The sequence below is a fragment of the Zalophus californianus genome, chromosome 12, assembly GCF_009762305.2.
Source record: "Zalophus californianus isolate mZalCal1 chromosome 12, mZalCal1.pri.v2, whole genome shotgun sequence".
Lineage (NCBI taxonomy): Eukaryota > Metazoa > Chordata > Mammalia > Carnivora > Otariidae > Zalophus > Zalophus californianus.
In genome coordinates, this window is record NC_045606.1 from 16,967,696 (window position 1) to 16,991,317 (window position 23,622).

Genomic DNA, 23,622 nt, shown 5'->3' on the forward strand with positions numbered 1-23,622 from the left:
TCCTGCTCTCTTCTGCCTATAGAAATCTCTCATTTCGTACAGCTCCTGAATAAAAGCCAGTAAGATTCACTAAAAGCCAGTAAGATCTTTAAAATTTACTCAGTTGAATTTCATTTTTTAACAATGTCCATATGGATCTTTCCTTATCTTTGAAGTCTAGTAATTTCTTTAGGATATATCTTGACATTGAATGCTCTATATCATTTTTTTTCTGAGTTAGAATATGTTCTGTTTTATAGGTTTACTTTAATTGCATATTTGAATATTTTTATTTTCCATTTGTTCTTTTCAGGAACTTTATGCACATGTAACATCTTATTTTCCATTTCTAGTATCTTTTCTGTAATTATATTTTATATCTTTGAAATTTATTTCATTTTGTATAATTTCCTCTTGCTCATTTCCCATTTCTGATTATATTTTCACCCTTGATCATTATATTGTTTTGTTATTCGTAATGTGTTCTTAATCTCTATTATATATTTACATTAAGAATGTTCCCTGTAGTTACTTGGAGACAGTGGAAAACTAAGTAACTCTTCCCGTTATTTCCTTTGGAAATTTCTTTGGCAACTTAAATTCTTTCCTTCCCCCTCTTCCTTCCCTCTCAATCTGTGTTAGGTCCTATATTATTTGTTTCTGATTGTTACTCATCTTTGAAAGGTACTGCTGTTTGCTGAAGAGTAATATAGGGGTGGTTGTAGGGAGAGACTAGGGCAGTCTATAACTAGGATTAAGTTTGTTATCTAGAGTAACCATTCACCAACTTTTTTCCTTCTATCTTGGAAGTTACGTCCATGTAGCCTCTGACACCTGCCCACAGAATGAAGGCCTGGCCCATCCGCCGTATTTTTAACAGCAGATTGAGACTTTACCCATGTGATTTGGGAAAGGTTTCTCGTTTTTACGATCTTGAGGTTTAAGAGTGCTGTATGACCCAGGAGAATTCTTTCCTCAAATTTTTGATCATTCTAGAGCTTAGTGTGATTCCCCATAAAGCCATTTAAGAAATTTTTGTGTGGAAATCCCACATTCTCTGCTTTTCTTTCTTCTTTCACCTCATTTTTACCTCTAAGAGTCTCCCCAAACTAGAGGGCTACTTATTATACAGTGTAAATATCATTTTATTATGATTTCTCCTTCAGTTTTTCTTTGTTGTGATTCTGGAGCTTTAAACATTTTATTAGCTTCTTCTCTGGCTCATCCATGTCTCCCCATTTCAGTGCTAAGCAAAGAATCATTGGATAGCTGGTCTAAAGTTTTACAATTGTTTTCAAGGGCAATTTGGCTTTTGCTAATGGTCTAAGATGACAGCTTTTTGGTTCCTTCTTCATTTTGATTTATCCTCAGCATTTGGCATACATAATCTTGAGTTTGATATTTTAGTTGATTCCTTGTTTTTTGAAGTTCATTTTTTCCCCTCTACTTTTTGTTCTATTTTCATTGGCTTTTAAGGGAAGAGAGTAGAAAAATGATTTTACTCTACTATCAGTAACTAGAAATCACTCTTAAGTATTATTTTTTGAGAAACTCTTGGTTTCTTCTATCAGTTTAATAAAACTTCGTTTATGACACTATTTTGCTTCTTGATTCTCCTGAAGCTAGCTGATAATGGCATCAGTTTTTCTGTTTTAATTATTCTTTCTCTTCTTCCTTTATATAGCTGTTCTATGTTAAGTTAATTATTTTTATCACGTTGATATCTTCAACAAGATGTATTTAGCTTGTGAGGATAAAAATCTTTAAGTATTGAAGTCTTAAGTAAGAAAAAAATGAAACCTTTAGAACTAGTTGAACCAATGATTGTGATCTCATTTTTCTCTGCTTCAGTTTCTCCAAAGTAAATATAAACAGAAAATAATATTTTCTTATTTATCTGGTTGTATTTACTTTAAGAGAGTGATGGGCTGATGTGTCCCATAATTCTTTATAATAAAATTAAGCTGTGCATATTCCAGGAATTTGATCACTATTTTCTAATTTTCACAAAGGCACTGTATACCCTTTCTTTATTGTAATGAGTTCATTCTATATATGACATGTGAGCTAATTGCAGATTGTTAAAGATTACCTCTCTATTCCCTGTATGCTTTTTTTTAATAGTCTGCACAATACTGCAGATAATTTTAAAATTAATTAGACCTAGATCTCAAACAGGAATTATTCATATTTTTAAAACCAGTATTTTCTCTCATAGGTGTTTCTCTCTTTTATTGCTTTCCACTATCATCAGACTAAAAAGTAATAGCATCTCTTTGCTGAGGATACATGTAATTTTTTTCTGAACTTAGAATTGTTGAAAAACTATAATGAAGCAGCTTACAAACACAGCCCCTGGTTTCCTTGATTTCTTGCCCTCCTTAAAACAGCATAAACTAATCACTGATGGGCTCTTCTGCATGGCTTTAAAGCTTAATTTGGATTGGAATTTATACTTTTTTCTTTTTTTAAAGATTTTATTTATTTTGGAGAGAAAGCACAAGTTGGGGGGGAGGCAGAGGCAGAGGGCGAGAGAGAATCTCAAGCAGACTCCACACACTGAGCGCAGAGCCTGACGTGGGGCTTGATCTCATGACCCTGAGGTCATGACCTGAGCCGAAATCAAGATTGAGCCACCAGGGGCTCCTGGAATTTATACTTTTCCATTTGACACTAAAATTCCTTTTTCCTATGTTGAAACATTTTAGATCTGCACAGATAGTTGTGGTTGTGTATGACATACAAGAACATTCTTAGACATCACTCTTAAGAAATTGAACATTGATATATTAATATTACTTAATGTGTAATCCATATTCAACATTTTTCACTTATTCCCCCAAATACTCCTTTTTTTCCCCCAACATGAACCAATCAGGATTATGCTTTTCTGTTAGTTATCTTGTCCCTTTTCTCTCCTTTAATCAAAACAACCCCAATGCCTTTTCTGCATTAACATGTTTGGAGAGCCCCACAATTTGAATTTATCGGGATTTATCTGATTGTCTCTTCATGGGTATATTCAGAATAAACAGACCAGTAAAGTGATATTGTATATTTACCATTAACATCATATCAGTAAGCACCCACATTATGTCAGTTTGTCTCATTCCTGCTAATGCTAAAGGAAATTACCTCATTACCATGGTGTGTGCCAGAGTGCTCATTATAAGAGTACTTTCTTTTCTTTGTGATTAGTAAGTAATTTGTGTTGCATACCTTGAGACCATGTGAATATTCTGTTTTCCATAACATTTCATCCAGTGTTTTAGTATCCAATGATTATCTTTCCCTCAATTAATTATTTTACTAGGAGTTGCAAAATGGTGATTGTTTTCTATCATTCTCTCTGCGTTTATTAACTGACATTCTTCTGTAAAGAGAAATTTCCATCTTTTTATTATTTATTTATTTATTTATAAAGACTTTATTTATTTGACAGAGAGAGAGACAGTGAGAGAGGGAACACAGGGGGAGCGGGAGAGGGAGAAGCAGGCTCCCCGTGGAGCAGGGACCCCGATGTAGGGCTCTATCCCAGGACCCCAGGATCATGACCTGAGCCGAAGGCAGATGCTTAACCGACTGAGCCACCCAGGCGCCCGCCCTCCTTTTTATTTTTTTATTTAAATTCCATTTGGTTAAAATACTGTATAATATTAGTTTCAGTTATACAATATAGTGATCCAACACTTGAATACAATACTCAGTGCTCATCAGAAGTTCATCCTTTTTAAACATTTGAATTTTCACTATGACTCTTGAATTATTTTTTAATCAGTATTTTATGATCCATTATCATCAGTAATATTCAGGATGGTCAAATGTTCCCAAATCCGTTTTGGGGAAGCCTCTTCCAGTCAAGGTCCTATGTACTTTGACCAGTCTCCGTTTGTCTTTGAACATTTCTTTGCTCTCTGGCACAGTATGTACCAGATATACCTTTTGCTTTCATTACTCCAAATATGGAATGACCCTTTTCCTCAATGAGCCCTGGTTTCTTTTATTGGGGAATGGCACATACAAATCAGAATTTGGGTGCTAGGTATACTCATTTCTATTTAGGAGTCACTGTCTCTTTGTCCTTTCAGTGGACAGAGTTGAGAAATTCCTCTGATCCCCATTACATATTTGGATCTTTATTCTGTTTATGACGAGAACCTTCATTTAGTCTATTGCAGACTACACCTAAAGTAGTTTTACAATTGCTACGTCGGTATCACGTCCAGCAACAAATCTGCTAAGTACTATTATTCTTGACAATTCTTTTGCACCTAAAATATATCTCACTAAAGTTAGGGTTCTGTTTTCCCTGGTGTGGTTGTGTTACCAATTTGATGTACAGTTAGTTTCATTTGTTTCAGTATTTATTTGCATTTTGTTTTAGGGTTTGCTTTTTCCATCCTCTTTAAACTTAAATTTATTTTAAAATATGTGAAATAGGGGTGCTTGTGTGGCTCAGTCGGTTAAGTGTCTGCCTTCGGCTTGGGTCATGATCCCAGAGTCCTGGGATCGAGTCCCACATTGGGCTCCTTGCTTAGCCAGGAGCCTGCTTCTCCCTCTGCCTGCCACTACCCCTGCTTGTGCTGTCTCTCTGTCAAATAAATAAATAAAATCTTAAATAAATAAAATACATAAAACATTTATATGGCTCATAAAGACTCACCACTTCTATCTCCATTCCTTTCACCTTGTACATCTTCTACCACTCCTACTGCCACTTTTAGAAAACTATTTTCATTAATTACTGCTTTGTGTTTTATCTCTCGTGTGTGTGTGTGTGGTGTGTCCTTGAGTGTGAGATCTTATTTTCCTTCCTTTCTTAAACATAAAAGGTTAAGAGTCCTTTTTATATTACTCATAATAAATTCTTTCTTAAAGAAGGAACTTATTTTTTTAGCTTGAGTATACTTTTTATAGTAACATATTTTGTTATACTTGGAAATTTTTATTTATCATATTTCTTTGTCACTCTTAAACAGGGGGACCTGGACGATCTACTATGCCAACCCCAGGAAACACTGCAGCTTTTCGTGCTTCCCTCTGGACCAATATGGAGAAACTTATAGATCATATTTGTACTGTTTGTGGACAGGTAAATATTTTAGAGAATGGAAAGAACATTAATTATGGGGGCACCTGGGTGGCTCAGTCATTACGCGTCTGCCTTCGGCTCGGGTCATGATCCCGGGGTCCTGGGATCGAGCCCCACATCAGGCTCCCTGCTCAGTGGGAGGCCTGCTTCTCCCTCTCCCACTCCCCCTGCTTGTGTTCCCTCTCTCGCTGTCTCTTTCTCTGTCAAAAAATAAATTAAAAAATCTTTAAAAAAAAAAAAGAACATTAATTATGGATTAATGCCTGTTATTCCAAGTTGTGTGACCTTGGGCAGCTTTCTTAAAATCTGTGGGCATTCAAAATACCTACATTAGCTGGTTATAATATATGTAGAGGCTCTAGCACAATGCCCTCTTCCTTCCCTTGCTGTTTCTAGTGCCTAAGCTTTACATTTGTTTCATTTTGAAAATACCCAGTTATGTACATTCTCCCCCTTTCTGCCGTTTTTAGGTACAACATCTACAAAAAATATTAGCCAAGAAGAGAGATCCTGTTTCTCATATTTGTTTCATTGAAGAAATAGTTAAGGTATGTTTAAATGAAAATATTTTTATCTCTTTATTGAAAAATGCAGGAAAATATGAGCCAGCATTGTTTGTGTTCTTACCTAATGGAATGGCTACATGTCAAATAGCCATAGAAATTGTATTTCTTTTTTCTTCTTTCTTTCATTCTTTCTTTCTTTCTCTTTCTCTCTCTCTCTTTTTTTTTTTTTTTTTTGAGAGAGTGCAAGGTGGGAAAGAGGTAGAGGAAGAGAGAGAGAGAAAATCCCAAGCAGGATCCACACCCAGTGCAGAGCCTGATGTGGGCTTGGTCTCACGACCCTGAGATCTGGACCTGAGCAGAATCCAAGAGTCAGATGTTTAACTAACTGAGCCACTCAGGCACCCCTGGAATTGTATTTCTTGACAACAGCAAACTTTCTTTATAACATATGTATAAGCACAATTGTTTATTGAGTAGATGCTATCAGTAATACTTTTTATAGACTAATTTCTAAAATGTGTAATTTCTAATTTTCTGTCATATAAATGATTTATTGTAGATGTTTTTAAAAGTTCCATTAGAGAATAAGATGAAAATTTGGAGAAAATAAGATATTTAATTAGTGGTCATTATAATGTCTTATGAAGTCTTCACTGAAAATGGTGGGATCCATTCAGTTGTTAAGTTTTCTTATAAAGCACATTGCTGTATCCCATTTTTCATATTCTGAAATTCTCCCTTCTGTCATCCACCAATCCACTGGCCTCATGGGCCATAAGAATTCCTTCCATGCAGTAAGTCAATCAGAGAAAGACATGTATCATATGACCTCACTGATATGAGGAATTCTTAATCTCAGGAAACAAACTGAGTGTTGCTGGAGTGGTGCGGGGTGGGAGGGATGGGGTAGCTGGGTGATAGACATTGGGGAGGGTATGTGCTATGGTGAGCGCTGTGAATTGTGCAAGACTGTTGAGTCGCAGATCTGTACTTCTGTGACAAATAATGCAACATATGTTAAGAAAAAAGAAAAAGAAGAAAGTAACAGGAGGGGAAGAATGAGGGGGAGTAAGTCAGAGGGGGAGACGAACCATGAGAGACGATGGACTCTGAAAAACAAATTGAGGGTTCTAGAGGGGAGGAGGGTAGGGGATGGGTTAGCCTGGTGATGGGTATTCAAGGGGGCATGTTCTGCATGGAGCACTGGGTGTTATGCACAAACAGTGAATCATGGAACACTACATCAAAAACTAATGATGTAATATATGGTGATTAACATAACAATAAAAAAATAAAAAAAAGAATTCCTTCCATGCATAGAAATCTGACTCTACGTTTTATTCATTCATCTTGATATGTTTTTAATAAGGAATAATTGAGTAATTAATTATTCTATTCATTTAATCCTGACACATAAGTGTTCCAAAGAAAAAAATTCTCTGAGTTTCCATTGTTACAGTATAGATCATTTCCTTTGTAAGTCCAAAATTTAAGCATTTTATATATTGTGTTGTGGATCTCCAGGACCACCTCCAAGTTTGGTGATTTGCTGGGAGGATTCATAGCATTCAGCATATAGTTGTGCTTGTGGCAATGATTTATTACAGTGAAAGGACATGAATCAAAATCAGCTTCGTGAAAGGAAAATCAGCGATAGGGAAAAAGCATATAGGATGAAGTCCAGAGGCAACCAGGTGCAAGCTTCTAAGAGTCCTTTCCTAGGTCTCACAGACAGGACACCTTTAATTCCTCCAGCAACAAGTGGTGACAGCATGTGTAAAATGTCCTCTAGGGAAGTTCACCTTGCACCTAGGAGTTCAGGGTTTTAATCAGGAATCACTTACTGCCTGGCATGTACCAAAATTCCAGACTCCCAAAAGAAAAGCAGCTGTTTCAACATACACCACATTATCTGTACAGTTTAGGGATAGTGAGCATTCTTATCAAAAAATCATGAGGACCCTCTCAAAATCCAAGTCCCAGTTACCAGCCAAGAACCACCCTTGCAGGCAGGCATTTCTAACTATAGCAATCTCAGACCTGCTGTGTAAACTCATTTTTGCACATGTACTTAGAGTAGTATATACCCACTTCCATTATCCTTCATATTTGGCTTTTAATCATATGAAAGAAACGATAAGATGCTTTTGTCAATTTGTATAATAATTATTTTTTAAGAGGATTCTTTGTCTTTATTCTTTGCATATTTATTAGTGGTTTTTGATTTTGGTTGCCATTGGGTTTGTATAAAGTATAACATCTTCTGTATATAGCAGTCTGTGTTAGGTGGATAGTTGTTGAAGTTTGAACCCATCCTTTACTCCTCTTCTCCCCACATTTTAGGGATAGATTGTCATATTTCACACCCTTTTATTTTGTAAGTTCCTTGACAGATATTTTACAAAAATATTTATTTTTACTGCTTTGGTCATACTGTTAGTTTAGTCTCTCCTTTTCACTGATAGAATCCCCTTTAATATTTCTTGCTTGGCTGGGTTAGTGGCCATGAACTCCATTAGTTTTTGTTTGTCTGGGAAAATGTTTATCTCTCCTTCTATTCTGAATGATAGCCTTGCTGAATAGTGTATTATTGGCTGCAGGTTTTTTTTCCATTCAGCACTTTGAATAGATCATGCCACTCTCTTCTACCTTGGAAAGTTTCTACTGAAAAATCCCCTGATAGTCTTATGGAGTTTCCCTTTTATGTAACTTTGTTCTTTTTGTCATGCTCTTTTTGAAGTTTTTTCTTTACTATATTTTGCCATTTTAATTATAACATGTCTTGGTGTCAGTCTGCTTTTCTTGATTTTGTTGAGGGTTCTCTGGCCTCCTGGTTCTGGATATTTGTTTTCATCCTCAGATTAGGGTAGTTTTCAGCTGTTGTCTCTTCACATAAACTTTGTGCCCCCTTTTCTTTGTTGCCTTCTTCTGGGACTCCTGTAATGTGAGTATTACTGTTTGATGGAGTCACTGAGTTCCCTAAGTCTGTTTTCCTTTTCCATCATTCTTTTTTCTCTCTTTTGTTCATCTTGATTTCTTTCCATTACTCTGTCTCCTAGATCATTGATTTGTTCCTCTGTTTCTTCCATCCTGCTATTCATCCCACCAAGCATGTTTCTCATTTCGTTTATTGAGCCCTTTATCTTTGCTATGGTATTCCTTATCACTGCATTAGGGGTCTCACGCATGTCTTCCACTCTTTTCTCAAGTCCAGTGAGTAGTCTTATGATCCTTACTCTAAATTCTCTATCAGGCATGTTACTAATATCTGTTCTGCTTAAGTCTCTGGCCATGTATGGCCTTGTCTTGGTTTTTCATTTGGGATACATTTCTCTGTCTTCTCAATTTGTCTAAATCCATGTGCCCATTTCTGTGTGTTAGGAAAGTCAGTTATGTCTCCTGTTCTTGAAAGTAATGGCCTTATGAAGAAGAGGTCCTATAGTGCCCTGCCATGTAGTGTCTCCCGTTCCCCAAGGCCTGGCACTTCCAGCAGTGTCTCTAGTGTGTGCTGCTTGCAATCAGCTTTTGTGACCTGGCCACTTTAACGTTCAGGCCAGTCATCGGCAGAGGCTGTCTTTGCCTATTGTGGACAGTGTTTGGTCCCTGTCCTGAATGTGGCACATTTTAAGTAGGTGTGATCTGGTCTGCTTGTGAAGTGAGACGTGTTGGCACTGTTGTTGGAACTGAGACTCTGCAAAACTCCCAGGTTGGGAGACGTGGTGTTGGCAGGGGTTTGGGCTGGTCTTCTGGGGGAGAAGGCCTGCTGCTGTGACTGAGGTGGGTGTGACTGGGAGGGGCAGTTCCACTGGAGTGGGAGGGGTGCGGGCTGGGTGTAAGTAAGTTAGGTAGGGAGTGTGGGCGTTGCCCTGTTCCCCCAGGTGGCCCTGTGCTGGCCAGTTCCTTTGTTCCCAGTAGGGTCTCTCCATGAATGCTGCCTCTCTGGGACAAGCTCTGAGATGAGCAGATAACCTCCCCACTGTGTGTGCTAGGTGCTCTTCAGGTCGCTGTTTCCATGCTGTGTGTCCACAGGTTGTTTACCTGCCTTCTTTTCAAGAACAGCCCCGATGCCTCTGAGCTCTCCCCAAACCACATCTGCTGATCTCCAGAACTCTGGATTTAAGCCCCGCTGTCTGCAAGAACTTGCGAAATTCAGCCTCTCTAGCTTTTCCCAGCCGGTTGCTATGGGGACTCATATAGTATATTGCATAGTTATTAATCTCTCTTGTATAGTTATTAATTTTTTAGTTTTAGTGGTGGAATGGATAACTAATATAAGGCCTTCATGTTTAAAGGCAAGCAAATGCACATGCAGTGTTATCATTCATTTCTTCTAATTTTGGTCACCTTTCTACCCAAAGTAATTAATTTATTCTTTATTGGAGTGTCTTGATTTCAGGCTTTTACTATGTAATCCTTTGTATATGTTTTTACTCCTTTTTAATAGTTTGGCTATATTCTAGCAGCATAAGAACAATTACATGAAACCATTATATTCAAGGGAACTAAAGAAAAAAAAAAAGAGGAATCGTGCCATTTAAAGATGCTTATGTTTGTGATACTATTATATTGGATGAAGTTTCTACATACAAACTCATATAAATTCTCATCAGTTATTATTGGGAATGAACTCTGGCAACTTCTGTTTGCCAGATTTTAAATGCATGTGAATTACTACCAATTATAAAGGATTATTATGAACAGGGATGTATGCTTTCCTTTTATTCAGTCTTTACAGTAACTCACAAAATTTCTTACTGAATTAAAAATAAAACCAATAAAGATTGATTTTTCAAACACTGTTCTTACCTATTTAAAAAAATAGTCATATACAACACACATGTTTATACATAAATTTTAATGTAAATTTCCAGTTTAGTTATTCTTTTATGGCAGTGTTTATGAAAAAAAATTTAAGCCCCTCTTGGAATTCATTATACTCATGTATATTCAAAAAAGATCAGTCTTTTGTGAAAAGTCCAAAATAACTTTTGATCCTAAATACTTGGGATTTCCAGGGCAAGAGAAAAGTAAAAAACAAAACCCTTAAAACATCTGTCACATATTTCAGAAATAGCACATAAATTTCACTGCATTTACTGTAATTTCTTTAGTCTTTTCCTTTATTGCAAAGCTATGAACAGATATTTTTGCTAATTACATAACTACCATGTAAGAACATTATTATTCTAGTGAAAATAATTATCGATGGCAACAGAATATTTGTAGAAAGTGCAGGATTTCTAGGATGATTGGAGTCCCCAAATAATGATCCTTAAAGTCTTCAGACAAATTTAAACTTTGGAGTAGAGGATGCTGTGATTTTTAATGATCAGTGCTCTGGATCATTGAAGAGTGGTATCTGGACCAACATCTCTAAATCTTTGTGTAATCTCTTTTAGAGGAAAAGTTTATGAACAGAAAGTTCTTACGCTACTGGTTTTTGCAATTTCAAGGTTTTTAAAAAGGAAATATCTTGGTATTGAAAGTTCTTTCTAATTTAGTGGTTTAGCCTTTTTAACCAGTGAATATATATATTAAAAATAAAATAAAATTGTAAACAATTCAAGATGAAACAATATTAGAATTATGCCATATGCTTTCTATAGTATCTGTTTAGAAATTAATGCTTTTTTCCTTAGATCATTTCTAGTAAATATCTTTGAAATTGGAATCTACCTATAACAGTTTTTTAAAATTTATGTGTTGAAATATTTGTAAGTAGTAGTCTATATTTTGAAATTTACTGAAAGCTAAATTAATAAATACTTTCCCTTTGATTTATAATGGGCAATAGTTCATACCAACCATTTATGCCATCTTTATACTGATGTATTCTTTATAACAAGAATATAAAATAAAACTGGACCAATTATATTAGGTATAACAATCTTGGGAATATAATTTAAATGTGGAGCCCTTTTGAAAGCTTTTCCTTAGTAAGATAACTAATTCTGATTCTGCTTAATTTAATAAATGTCCTGGCTAACTTGTAGAATTAGCTTGTTATTTTCAGTTCATAGTATAATTTGAAAAAACATATTCATACCTGTCAGTCACTCAATTTTGTTATCTTTTAAAACCAGTTAGGAGTTCTTTTTTAAATTATTTTTTATTGTTATGTTAATCACCATACATCACATCATTAGTTTTTGATGTAGTATTCCATGATTCATTGTTTGTGCATAACACCCGGTGCTCCACGCAGTTAGGAGTTCTAATGTCACTATGTAATTATCAATACTGTACATCTCTGTTAAAGTGAGTGTAGCAAATTATCGACAAATTATCAGGATCCACACAGTGGAAAACAGGTTGTAGATTCTTATCTGCAGAAGTAAGCCAGTTTCTCTGTATTTAGGAAAATAGGTACGATACTTTCATTTTCTAAGCCAGCAATTTTTATCATTGAACAAAATCTTATAAACGTGTGTAGGATGTATTAGGCTAAATTTGGAATGTGTTCAGCATTTTGAGCAGCTATAGTACTAATGAGAATTTTAACTGTGAAAAAGAATGTGTTTTCTTTTCCTCTTTTAGACATATCAAATGATTTGGTGATAGGATTAAAGACTCAAAATTTTTAGGACATCCAACTGTGAAATCTTTTTAATATTATGAGAAAAATGTTTAACTCATCTATCTGTGGCATCTTAATTTGATTAAAAAATCAAGTAACAATAAGCCAGTTAAGTTTCTAAGTCAGATATCATCAGTAAGTACTCTCATTTATAAAGGTAAGAAGGTTTTTGCTTTTACTGGTGTAGGGACTGGATCTTCTAAAGAGTCCTCTTACTGCAGTGTAAATAAATTTTCAGTATATTGGAAAAATATATTTAATGCAATCTTGGGCCTGCAAAAGGTGAGAGAATCTCTGAGGGCAAAGATGCATATTCAGATATACTTATGCATGTCAAATATCTGTATATGATGTATTTAAAGAATAGAAAATGAAATAAAAAATGAGAAACAAAAGACTTAAAAAATGACCAGGTAGTTCTTTAAAAAGAACCAAATAGAACATTGAGAAATTAAAAATAAAATCACTGAAATAAAAAATTTAGCAGATTAGACAGATAGTCCATAAAGTCAAAGAATGAATTAGAGGCTGACAGAATTAATGAAATTATCCAGAATGCAGCATAAATGAAAGATATGGAAAATATGAAAGGTTAAAAATTATGGAGGATTAAATGAGGTTTTAATATAAGGCTGTAATTGGAAAAGGAAGGCCAGCAAACTAAAAAAGAAAAACCATATGATTAGCTCAATACATCAGGAAAAGCATTTGACAGAATCCAACATCCATTCCTGATAAGAACTCTTAGCAAACTAGGAATAGAAAGGAGCTTTCTCAACCTGATAAAAGGCATTTAGGAACAAGGAACAGGTAAAATCATACTTAATCATGAGGGCTGAATGCTTCTCTCCTAAAACCAGGGAGCAGATAAGGATTTCTTTCTGTTCTCACTACTCCTATTTAACATTATCCTAGCTAGTGGAATGGAACAAGAAGAAGAAATGAAAGATTTCCAGTTTGGAAAGGACAAAATAAAGTGGTCTCTATTTACAGATGACATCATTGTCTATGTAGAAAATTTGATGGAATCTTTTTTAAAAAAAAGCTACTAGAACTAAGAAATCACTTACTACAAGATTACAGAATACAGGTCAATACAAAAGAATCAATTGTATTTCTATATATTAGCAATGTACAATTGAGAATTAAAATTTAATAATTCCATATATAGCAGCATCAAAGAATATAAAATACTTAGGAATAAATTTGTTGAAAGATGAATATCATCTGTATACTGAAAACTATAAAATATTGTTGAAATTAAAGAAGACCTAAGTAAATGGAGAGAGATACCTTATTTATGGGTTGGTAGATTCACTGTTGTTAAGATGTCCATTCTTCCCAAATAGAGCTATAATCCCAACAGATGTTTTGGAGAAATTGACAGGCTGCATCTAAAATTCAAATAGAAATACAGAGGACCTAAGATACTCAACACAGCTTTGAAAAAGAAAAGCAGAATTGGAAGGCTTAACATTATTTGATTTCCAGACTTACAAAACTACCTTATTCAAGAAAGTGTGGTGATGTTATCAGGTTAGAGACCCAGATCATTGATGCAGAATAAAAAGTCCAAAAATATACTCACACACATATGTGAAAAACTGATTCTCAAAAAAAGTTGCAAAAGCAGTTCAGTGGTTACACAATAGTCTTTTTAATAAATAATGCTGGAACATATAGATACCCAAATGTAAGACTTAAAATTCTAAAACAGACTGGAGGAAAAAAATAAAAACTTTGTGACCTTGGGGAGGCAGAGTTCTTCAATGCAACACCAAAAGCTTGATCCATAAAAGAAAAAAAAAAACTGGTATTTTGGACTTACTCAGAATTAAGAATTTCTGCTCTGCAAATTACTTCATTAAGAGAATACAAGACAAGGCTATACTGGGAGAAAATATTTACAAATCATATATTTAATAAAGAACTTCTATCTAAAAAACTGAGAAAACATTCAGTTTCTATTTTTGTCCTATTTTAAAAATAGGACAAAAGATTCAAAGGGATACTTTACAGATAGATGTCAAATAAGCACATACCTAAAACTTAAGACCTGACTATATCAAGCGTTGGTGCTGGTGAGGTTATAGAGGGACTGGAATTCTTACATACTGCTGATGGGAAATATAAAATTGTACAACCACTTTGGAAAACAGTTTGACAGTTTCTTAAAAAGTTAAACACACACCTACTATGTAACTCAGCAATATACCCCCATGTATTAATCCAAAGAAATGAAAGAGTATTACCATAAAGGACTTGCATACAAATGTCCACTAGCAGCTTTTTATTTAACAGCCAGTACCTTAAACAACCTGTGTCCATAAACATGTGAATGGATAAGTAAGCCATGGTAAAGCTATATAATGAATGTAATCAGCAACAAAAAGAAATGTGGACTACTGATACATATGAAAACATAATTAATCTCAAAATTATTATATTGAATGGAAGACTCCAAAGAGAAAAGGATGTATTCTACAATTCTGTTTATGGGCAGTCCTTGCTTTACATGGGACTGTGTTTACTGAAACGTATGCACATTCAAACTCTGTCCTTGCTTTGCATAGTTCTGATATACGTGAGTTTCTGTTAACATGGTACCATGCACAACAAGGACTGCTTGGAATGAAATTGTGGAAAATACAACCAATCTATCATGGTAGAAACAGAATAGTGGTTATATAGGGAAGAGATGGGGTGGAGGAGGTTGGGGAACCACAAGAGGGAGGAATTAAAAGGGGGAAAAAGTTTCTAATAGACTGTTTAACTGAGAAGATACGCAAATGAATAATAATCATATACATAAGACCTCAGTATTAGTCATTAGGGAAATGCAAATCAAAACTACAGGAGGTTCCACTGCACAACCAGGAATCAAAATGACTATCAGTTAAGTAACAAGTATTGGTGAAGATACAGAGAAACTGGAACACTCATATTGCTGGTAGAAATGTAAAATAGTACTGCCACTTTGGAAAGTATTTTGGCAGTTTCTTGGTATACCCTCTCCATATGATCCAACAGTTCCATTCCTAAATATTTACCCAGGAGAAATGAAAACCTGTGTCTACAAAGAGGATCTCTACACAACTGTTTATAGCAGCGTTATTCATAATAGCCAAATAGTGGAAACAATCTAAATGTCCATCAGCTGGTCAATGGATAAACAAAAAGTCATATTTATACAATAGATTACTATTCCACAATAAGAGGGAACAAAATACTTATATATCAGACTACATGAATAAACCTTGAAAACATGATAAGTGAAAGTGGCCAAACTCAAAAGAGTACATGTTGTATAATTTTGTTTATATGAAATTTCTGCAAAAGCAAAACTATAGGTAGAAGGCAGATAAATGATTGTCCTTGGGTGTTGGAGCAGGGTTTGATGGATGGATGGATAAAGAGGGAACTTTTGTGATGGTGGGATTGTTCTAAAAGTGGATTGTGCTGATGGTCCACAACTGTATGAATTCACTAAAAGTCCTCTATCTGATTAAGGGCTGGTATTCAGAATATGTATATTATACAGATTACAAAATGTATTTTGCGTTGCACAACTCAAAATAAGATGACAGAATACTATCAAGGTTATTTAAAGAAATTGCTGGTTCTGGGCTTGGAGCTAAGAAAATTGAAGATGAGCGTGGAATATCTTGTGCCAGAAAATAAAGAAATGCTCCAAAACTGATCATCACAACAAGTAAGGACAGTAATGGATTTTAACCTATGGAATAAAATAAAAATTCAGAGGTCCATATGTCAAGCTAGACAAACAGATGGATGGACTGACAAGTGAGAAAGAAAAGCTCTCCCTTAAAATGGACTGTGAGTTAATGAAAATGGAAAGAACAATGAAATTAAAAAGATAACTATTTTGCAACTATTTTAATAAAATTTGATTCAGGCAGTAATCATCGGTGGATGCTAAATCTGGAGGAAGGAGAGTTTGATAAGGAACAGTATATTTACATGGTATTAAAGTGTCTCCCCAGTAATTACTTATTAATTCCAAAAAGAAAGGTAGCAACTATACAGTAGAAGAATCAGATAACACTTTATGTAATCACAATTAATGCCCCCAATACCCTGCAAATATACATGATATCCCAAGGACTTATTATTCATGTTGTATTCCAGACAGAGATGCATAACCTGACTCTAATTATGTGGAAACAAGATAAATCTAAACTTTTGGACAATCTGTAAAATAACTAGTCTTCACTGCTTAAAAATATCAATGATATAAAAGATTAAAAAATAGTTTCATAGTAGGTAAGACTTTATATAAAGAGATATGACAGCTAACTGTAAAATACATGACGCTGGTCTAGTTCTTGTTCCAGAAAAAAAGTGCTATAAAAAACACTGGACAGTTCATGAAATAGGAATATGAAAGGTATATGAGATATATATATAACAAGGTTAAAAATCCCAAGTTTGATAACTGTAGTATGGGTATTTAGAAGAATGTCTTTATTCCTGGGGGGTCACTTAATTATTTAGTGGTACAGAGCTCTGATGTACAACTTACGCTCAGATGTTTGAATGAGGGAGGGAGAGCAAGCGAGCGAGAATGATAGTGATAAAGTAAATGTGGCTCAGTGTTAGTTAACAAGTGGTGAATTGGAGTGAACAAACAGTAGGATTTTGGGAGGGTGGTTATACTTGCAGCTTTTCTCTAAGTGTAAAATTTTTCTGTAAGTTCAAAATTTAAAGTTTAAAGGAAAAAAGATACCATGAAAAACTTCATTTCAATAATTTTAAAAGGCAGGTGAAATGGACACATTTCTAGAAAAACATAACTTGCCAAAAATGTTAAGTAGAATTAGACACTATGCATAGTCCTTTAACCGTCAAAGGAACTGAATTGATAGTTCAAAGTCTTTCTACCAAGGAACCAGTAGTCTCAGATGGTTTTTCAAGCAACTCCTACCAAAAATTTAAGGGACAGATCATTCTTTTTTTAAGAGAAGAAAAACTCCCTCACTCATTTTATGAGACTAAAAAGTGACCTGTATACCAAACCAGTTAAAGATTACAAGAAAGGAAAATTACAGTCCAGTCATGCTCAGACACATACACTGAAAAATCTTAAAATATTAGTACACCAAGCATAGCAGTAAGTAGAAATGATACAACTATCTAAATAGATACAGAAAGAATATTTGACAAAATTCATGATGAGAAAAAATACTAGCAAACTCTAAGAGAAAGGGACTTTCTTAAATTAATAAAGGATATCTAATAAAACCTTTAATAGTCATCATTCTTATTGAAAAGCATATCCTTTACAGTCAGGGAAAAGGTCAGATGCCCACTGTCCCTGCTGCTTTTCAACATTGCCCTGCAGGGCCAACCCAACAAAATAAGAGAAGAAAAATAAATAATAGATTTCAAATATCCCAGAAGAATTCACGTCTATTGCTTTTCTGTACATTTGAACAAATCTTAGACCTATCGGAATCAACAGAAAGCTACATGTCTATCTCTAGAAAATTGAACTAGTCTAGGACTGCCTATAATTTAAAATTGATACCTTCATTTTGGTTCTGACTTTTATGCTATTCTTTCCCTCTCTTTTTTTCTCTTTCTATCCCCCTCTCTGTACCAATTATTTCTCTATGAAGTTTTTCATACCATGTGTCATATGTTGGCTTTTGAAAGTCCTGGACATGAACACAACTGGAAATATAACAACTTTTACTGATTAGGATCATCTGTAATACCTCTGGTCAACCACATTTAGCAGAGTGTCAGGGTGGATGGAGGGAAGTTCTCTCCATTTTTTCCTCATTTGAGTGAAGAAACTTACTATATTTTTATTCTCTCTCTGAAGCAATCATTCTTGTTATATAATAATAAATGTTAAAATATCCAAAATACTTAACTTCCGTATGATACACTAATCATTTTTTGCTAAAGTTGTAATACTAGACCCTTTCTCTCTCTCTTAATATTAAACAATTAGAACCTTGCTGAATATTTACATTGTTTCACTTTTTCAGGCAGGTGGGTTAGTATTCTCCATTATGGAGTTGTAGAGAAGCTGTAGTGAGTAAACATGTGTGAGTAGAAGTGAAGAAAAAGTGCAGACACTTTTAAAGTGTTTAAACACCCTTAAAGTCACTCTAATACTTTTCTTTTTAATTTTTGCTCTTTTTTTCCTGGGGATGGCTTAAATAAAATGTCCTTTTTTTTTTTTTTTTAAGATTTTACTTATTTATTTGTCAGAGAGAGAGAGAGCACACAAGCAGGGGGAGAGGAAGAAGTAAGCTCCCCGCTGAGCAAGGAGCCTGATGGACTCAATCCCAGGATCCTGGGATCATGACCCAAACTGAAGGCAGACGCTTAACCGACTGAGCCACCCAGGTGTCCCCTTAAACACAATTTCTAATTCACATTTGATCTATGAAAGGAAATACTATATGATACTGAAATGAGCATATTTACAAAATATAATTGAATGCTTTGCTGGGCACTGGGATAAAAAGTTGCCTTTAGACAACTTATTTCCCCACTGGTTTCCTCTCCAGTCATACCTGTTCCATTCGTGGAACCCTTCACAAGGACATACTTGTTATGATATTCTGTGGAAATACTAACAGAAAATACCTTTTAATAGTTTATAGTGGTAAAATATTAAAGCATCTGAAGAAGGAAAGCTTATTGTAGGAAGACCTCTAGAAAGACTTCTGTAATAGGTTTAATCTTGGTGTGCAAAAATGATATTTAGACTCTGTAGAAGAACTGAACTTTCTGTTCAAGAGTCATAGACTTCTTTAACCAGCAACCAATTATGGTTCCTCAGAATTCTCTACAGTATCAGTCTACATTAGGGATTCAAGCTACTTAAGTACAAGTGAAAGACGTTAATAGTTCTCTTAAGTAACTATGCAGGAGTACTTTAGTTAGACTTAATGTATACTTCTGCATTCTGTTATAAAAAGAAATCTTGTATTAGGCTGCTTGCTGAAATAGAAATCTAATGCTGAAATGAAATGTTATTTTCTTTTTAGTAATTCAGTTAGTTAAGATTTGACATAGGATAATTCTATTTTTAATTTTTTGAAGAATCTCCATAGTGTTTTTCGTAGCAGCTGGCCAATTTTACATTCCCATCACAATGCATAAGGGTCCCATTCCTCCACATTCTTACCAACAGTTATTATTTTCTTGGTTTTGACAGTGGCCATCCTGACAGGTATGAGGTCATATCTCATTATGGTTTTGGTTTGCATTTCCTGATGATTAGTGATAATGATCTTTTTATACGCTTGTTAACCATTTGTATTATCTTCTTTGGAGAAATGTTTATTCAAGTCCTTTACACATTTTTTTAAGTTGTTTATTTATAGATTTATATAGATTTTTTAAGTTGTTTATTTATAGATTTATATGGATTTTTTATTGTTATGTTAATCACCATACATTACATCATTAGTTTTTGATGTAGTATTCCATGATTCATTGTTTGCGTATAGCACCCAGTGCTCCATGCAGTATGTACCCTCTTTAATACCCATCACCAGGCTAACCCATCCCCCCACCCACCTCCCCTTTAGAACCCTCAGTTTGTTTCTCAGAGTCCATAGTCTCTCATGGTTTGTCTCCCCCTTCGATTTCTCCCCCTTCATTTTTCCCTTCCTGCTATTTCTTTCTTTTTTTTTTTTAACATATAATATATTATTTGTTTCAGAGGTACAGGTCTGTGATTCAACAGTCTTACACAATTCACAGCGCTCACCATAGCACATACCCCCCCCAATGTCTATCACCCAGCCACCCCATCCCTCTCACCCCCCACCACTCCAGCAACCCTGTTTGTTTCCTGAGATTAAGAATTCCTCATATCAGTGAGGTCATATGATACATGTCTTTCTCTCATTGACTTATTTCGCTCAGCATAATACCCTCCAGTTCCATCCACGTCATTGCAAATGGCAAGATTTCATTCCTTTTGATGGCTGCATAATATTCCGTGTGTGTGTGTGTGTGTGTGTGTGTGTGTGTGTGTGTGTGTGTGTGTGTGTGTACGTACTACATCTTCTTTATCCATTCATCTGTCAATGGACATCTTGGCTTTTTCGGTAGTTTGGCTATTGTGGACATTGCTGCTATGAACATCGGGGTGCACATACCCCTTCGGATCCCTACATTTGTATCTTTCGGGTAAATACCCAGTAGTGCAATTGCTGGGTCATATGGTAGCTCTATTTTCAACTTTTTGAGGAACCTCCATACTGTTTTCCAGAGTGGCTGCACCAGCTTGCATTCCCACCAACAGTGTAGGAGGGTTCCCCTTTCTCCGCATCCCTGCCTTTACACATTTTTTGATACAGTTATTTGTTTCTTGTTCTCATTGTGTTGTAGAAGTGTTCTGTTGGATTTTTTTTTTTTTTTAAGTAAGCCCTACACCTAACATGGTGCTTCAACTCTTAACCCTGAGATCAAGGGTGCATGCTCAACTGACTGAGCTAGCCACTTGCCCTGTAGGAGTTCTTTATGTATTGTGGACTTTAAGATATGTGGCTAGCAAGTATTTTCTCCCATTCTGTATGTTGCCTTTTCCTTCTGTTGATTATTTCCTTTGCCATACAGAAGTTTTGAAGTTTGATGTAGCTCCATTTCCTTATTTTTGCTTTTGATACCTGTAATTTTGATATTACATCCATGAGATCACCACCAAATCCATTATCATGAAGCTTTTCCCCATGTTTTCTTTTATAAGCTTTGTAATTTTAGGTCGTATATTTAGGGCTTTGATTCATTTTTGAATGTTTATATATGGTGTAAGGCAGAGATCAGTTTCTTTCTTTTGCACATGGATGTCCAGTTTTTTCCAACACCATTTGTTGAACAGACTGTCCTTTCCCCATTGTGTAGCTGCTGCACGCTCATCAGAGATCATACAACCATGTATGGGAAGATTCCTTTCTGGGCTCTCTATTCTGTTCCATTTGTTTATATGTCTGTCTTTATACTAGTACCATACTATTTTTGATTAGCTTTGTAATATGTTTTGAACTCAGGAAGTCTGAGACCTCCAGCTCTGTTTTTCTTCCTCAAGATTGTTTGGTATTTGGGGTCCTTTGAGATTCCATGTAAATTTTAAATGATTGTTTTTTCTATTTCTGCAAAATAGTCCTTTGTGAATTTTGATAGTGATTGCATTGACTCTTTAGGTTGCTTTGGGTACTATGTACGTTTTAACAGTATTAAATTTTCCAACCCAGGAACACCAGATAATTTTTTGCTTATTTGTGTCATCTTTAATTTCTTCCAGCAGTGTTTTATGGTTTTAAGCGTATAAGTCCCTTACCTCCATGGTTAAGTTTATTCTAGGCATTTTATTCTTTTTAGTGCTTTTGTAAGTGGGATTACTGTCATGATTTCCTCTTCAGATTGTTTGTTATTAGTGTGTAGAAATGCAGCTGATATTTATGTGTTGGTTTTGTATTCTGCAACTTTGATGAATTCATTTATTCTAACGGGTTTTTTAAATGGACTCTTTAGGGTGTTGTACATACAGGTCATGTACATTCCACTTTTCTCTTTCCCTCCCAAGGGAGAAGCTGCAAGTTGGAATTTTCCTCCCAGTCCTGAGCTGTGCTAGCTTGAGAGAGGAGCTGACATGATTGAAATGAAATGATTTTTATTACCATTTCAATGCTTCTTTTCTTGACTTTGAGCTTGTGTGGGGTACTGTGACTTCTTAACTGGTTTCTGGAATTCTAGTAAAGGAGTTTTGGACCATATACTGTTGTTAAGTCAGTGTTTTTGTGGATGAGCAAGAGATGGGTCTTCCTGTTCCACCATCTGATGTCACTGAATCTCTTGGTTGTTTAAAAATAATATATTGACATGAGTTTCTCTGTTCTTGCTTTTCTGCTTTTTGAAGAAGGAAACAGTAGGCAAATACCTGCCTTACTGTTTAGTTGATACAAAGATGGGAAAGAAATGGGAAATAGGAGCTAGATGCTTGAAAAGTAGTTTCATATAGTATATTACTTATCATGCTAATTCTGTTGACTAGAGAAGATTAAGCCGTGGTATGTTAATTTGATATTTTAAGGCAAGCATTCTATTATTTCACTTTAATTTATATCTCTTTCCTTTATTTAACAATAGAAACTAAAGATCTTTAAGGATCTGAATTTCAACATGAATCCGTGTTTAAGCATATATCAAGATGCACGCTTTTGTGTATATGTACATGTCTGTATGTGAGAACAAATGAATAATGAATATGAATGTTTGGATATTCTTAGTCATGTTGGTATTAATTTAAGTGATTGTGAAATAATTCAGGCATTTCTTTATATTCTGGGGCAGGGGAAGATAAATAAATAAGACCACAACTAAAGTCCATAGTAAAATATATATTTTCTAACAATATAATTTAAGACATAATATATATCAAACTTAAGACTATAATAAAACTTTTAAAGACACATGATTTTTTTTTTAAAGATTTATTTATTTGACAGAGAGAGACACAGCAAGAGAGCGAACACAAGCAGGGGGAGTGGGAGAGGGAGAAGCAGGCTTCCCGCCGAGCAGGGAGCCCGATGCGGGGCTCGATCCCAGGACCCTGGGACCATGACCTGAGCCGAAGGCAGATGCTTAACAACTGAGCCACCCAGGGGCCCCTAAAGACACATGGTTTTAAAAGATCTACTGTAATTGCTTTTGGTAGACTCTGGCTTATTTTATATATGAAAAGTTTTCAGTTGTTATTTATTTTAGATTATATTTCCATAAAAACGAGTTTTTGCATTGAGAGGAATCCTTTAACTGTAGGAACATATATATATCTTTTATGGAATCTCATTATTTCCTCAAATAAAGAAGAAATGAAATGGAAATTTTTAGTAGCTCCTTAAGTAGTTTTGTCTGCATAGCATATATTTACAAGCAAATGATTACTTTTTGTTAAGATTATGGTAAAATATTTCAAAATATTAGGAAAATGGAGTATGTCTAAGTTCTTTATTAAATTATTGAGTGCCGGGGCACCTGGGTGGCTCAGTCGTTAAGCATCTGCCTTCGGCTCAGGTCATGATCCCAGGGTCCTGGGATCGAGCCCCGCATCGGGCTCCCTGCTCCGCGGGAAGCCTGCTTCTCCCTCTCCCACTCCCCCTGCTTGTGTTCCCTCTCTCGCTGTGTCTCTCTCTGTCAAATAAATAAACAAAATCTTTAAAATAAATAAATAAATAAATAAATTATTGAGCGCCTGCCATATTCCATATTCCAGGCACTGTGATAGTGATTGGAGGTATCAGAATGAGCAGAACAGAAACAGGTACTAATTGGGGGTGGGGGGGAAATTAAGCAAACAATTGTATAAATGATGGTTTATAATTGTGATAGCTTACAAAAAGATTTTCAGGGTTCTCTGAAAATATATAATGCGGTGACCTCATTAAATGAATTTTAAAAAGCTTAGATGTTAATGA

At 35.1% G+C, this 23,622-nt stretch overlaps 1 protein-coding gene across 2 annotated transcripts in view; it reads left to right on the forward strand.

The window, feature by feature from the left end:
- Positions 1-23,622, forward strand: part of COG5 (component of oligomeric golgi complex 5) — a 310,225-nt gene that overhangs the window by 192,137 nt on the left and 94,466 nt on the right. For both annotated transcript variants that reach the window (XM_027573001.2, XM_027573000.1), the window contains exons 9-10: positions 4,959-5,071; positions 5,542-5,619. In XM_027573001.2, the coding sequence (XP_027428802.1) occupies positions 4,959-5,071; positions 5,542-5,619 (191 nt within the window). The remainder of the gene's footprint in view (positions 1-4,958; positions 5,072-5,541; positions 5,620-23,622) is intronic.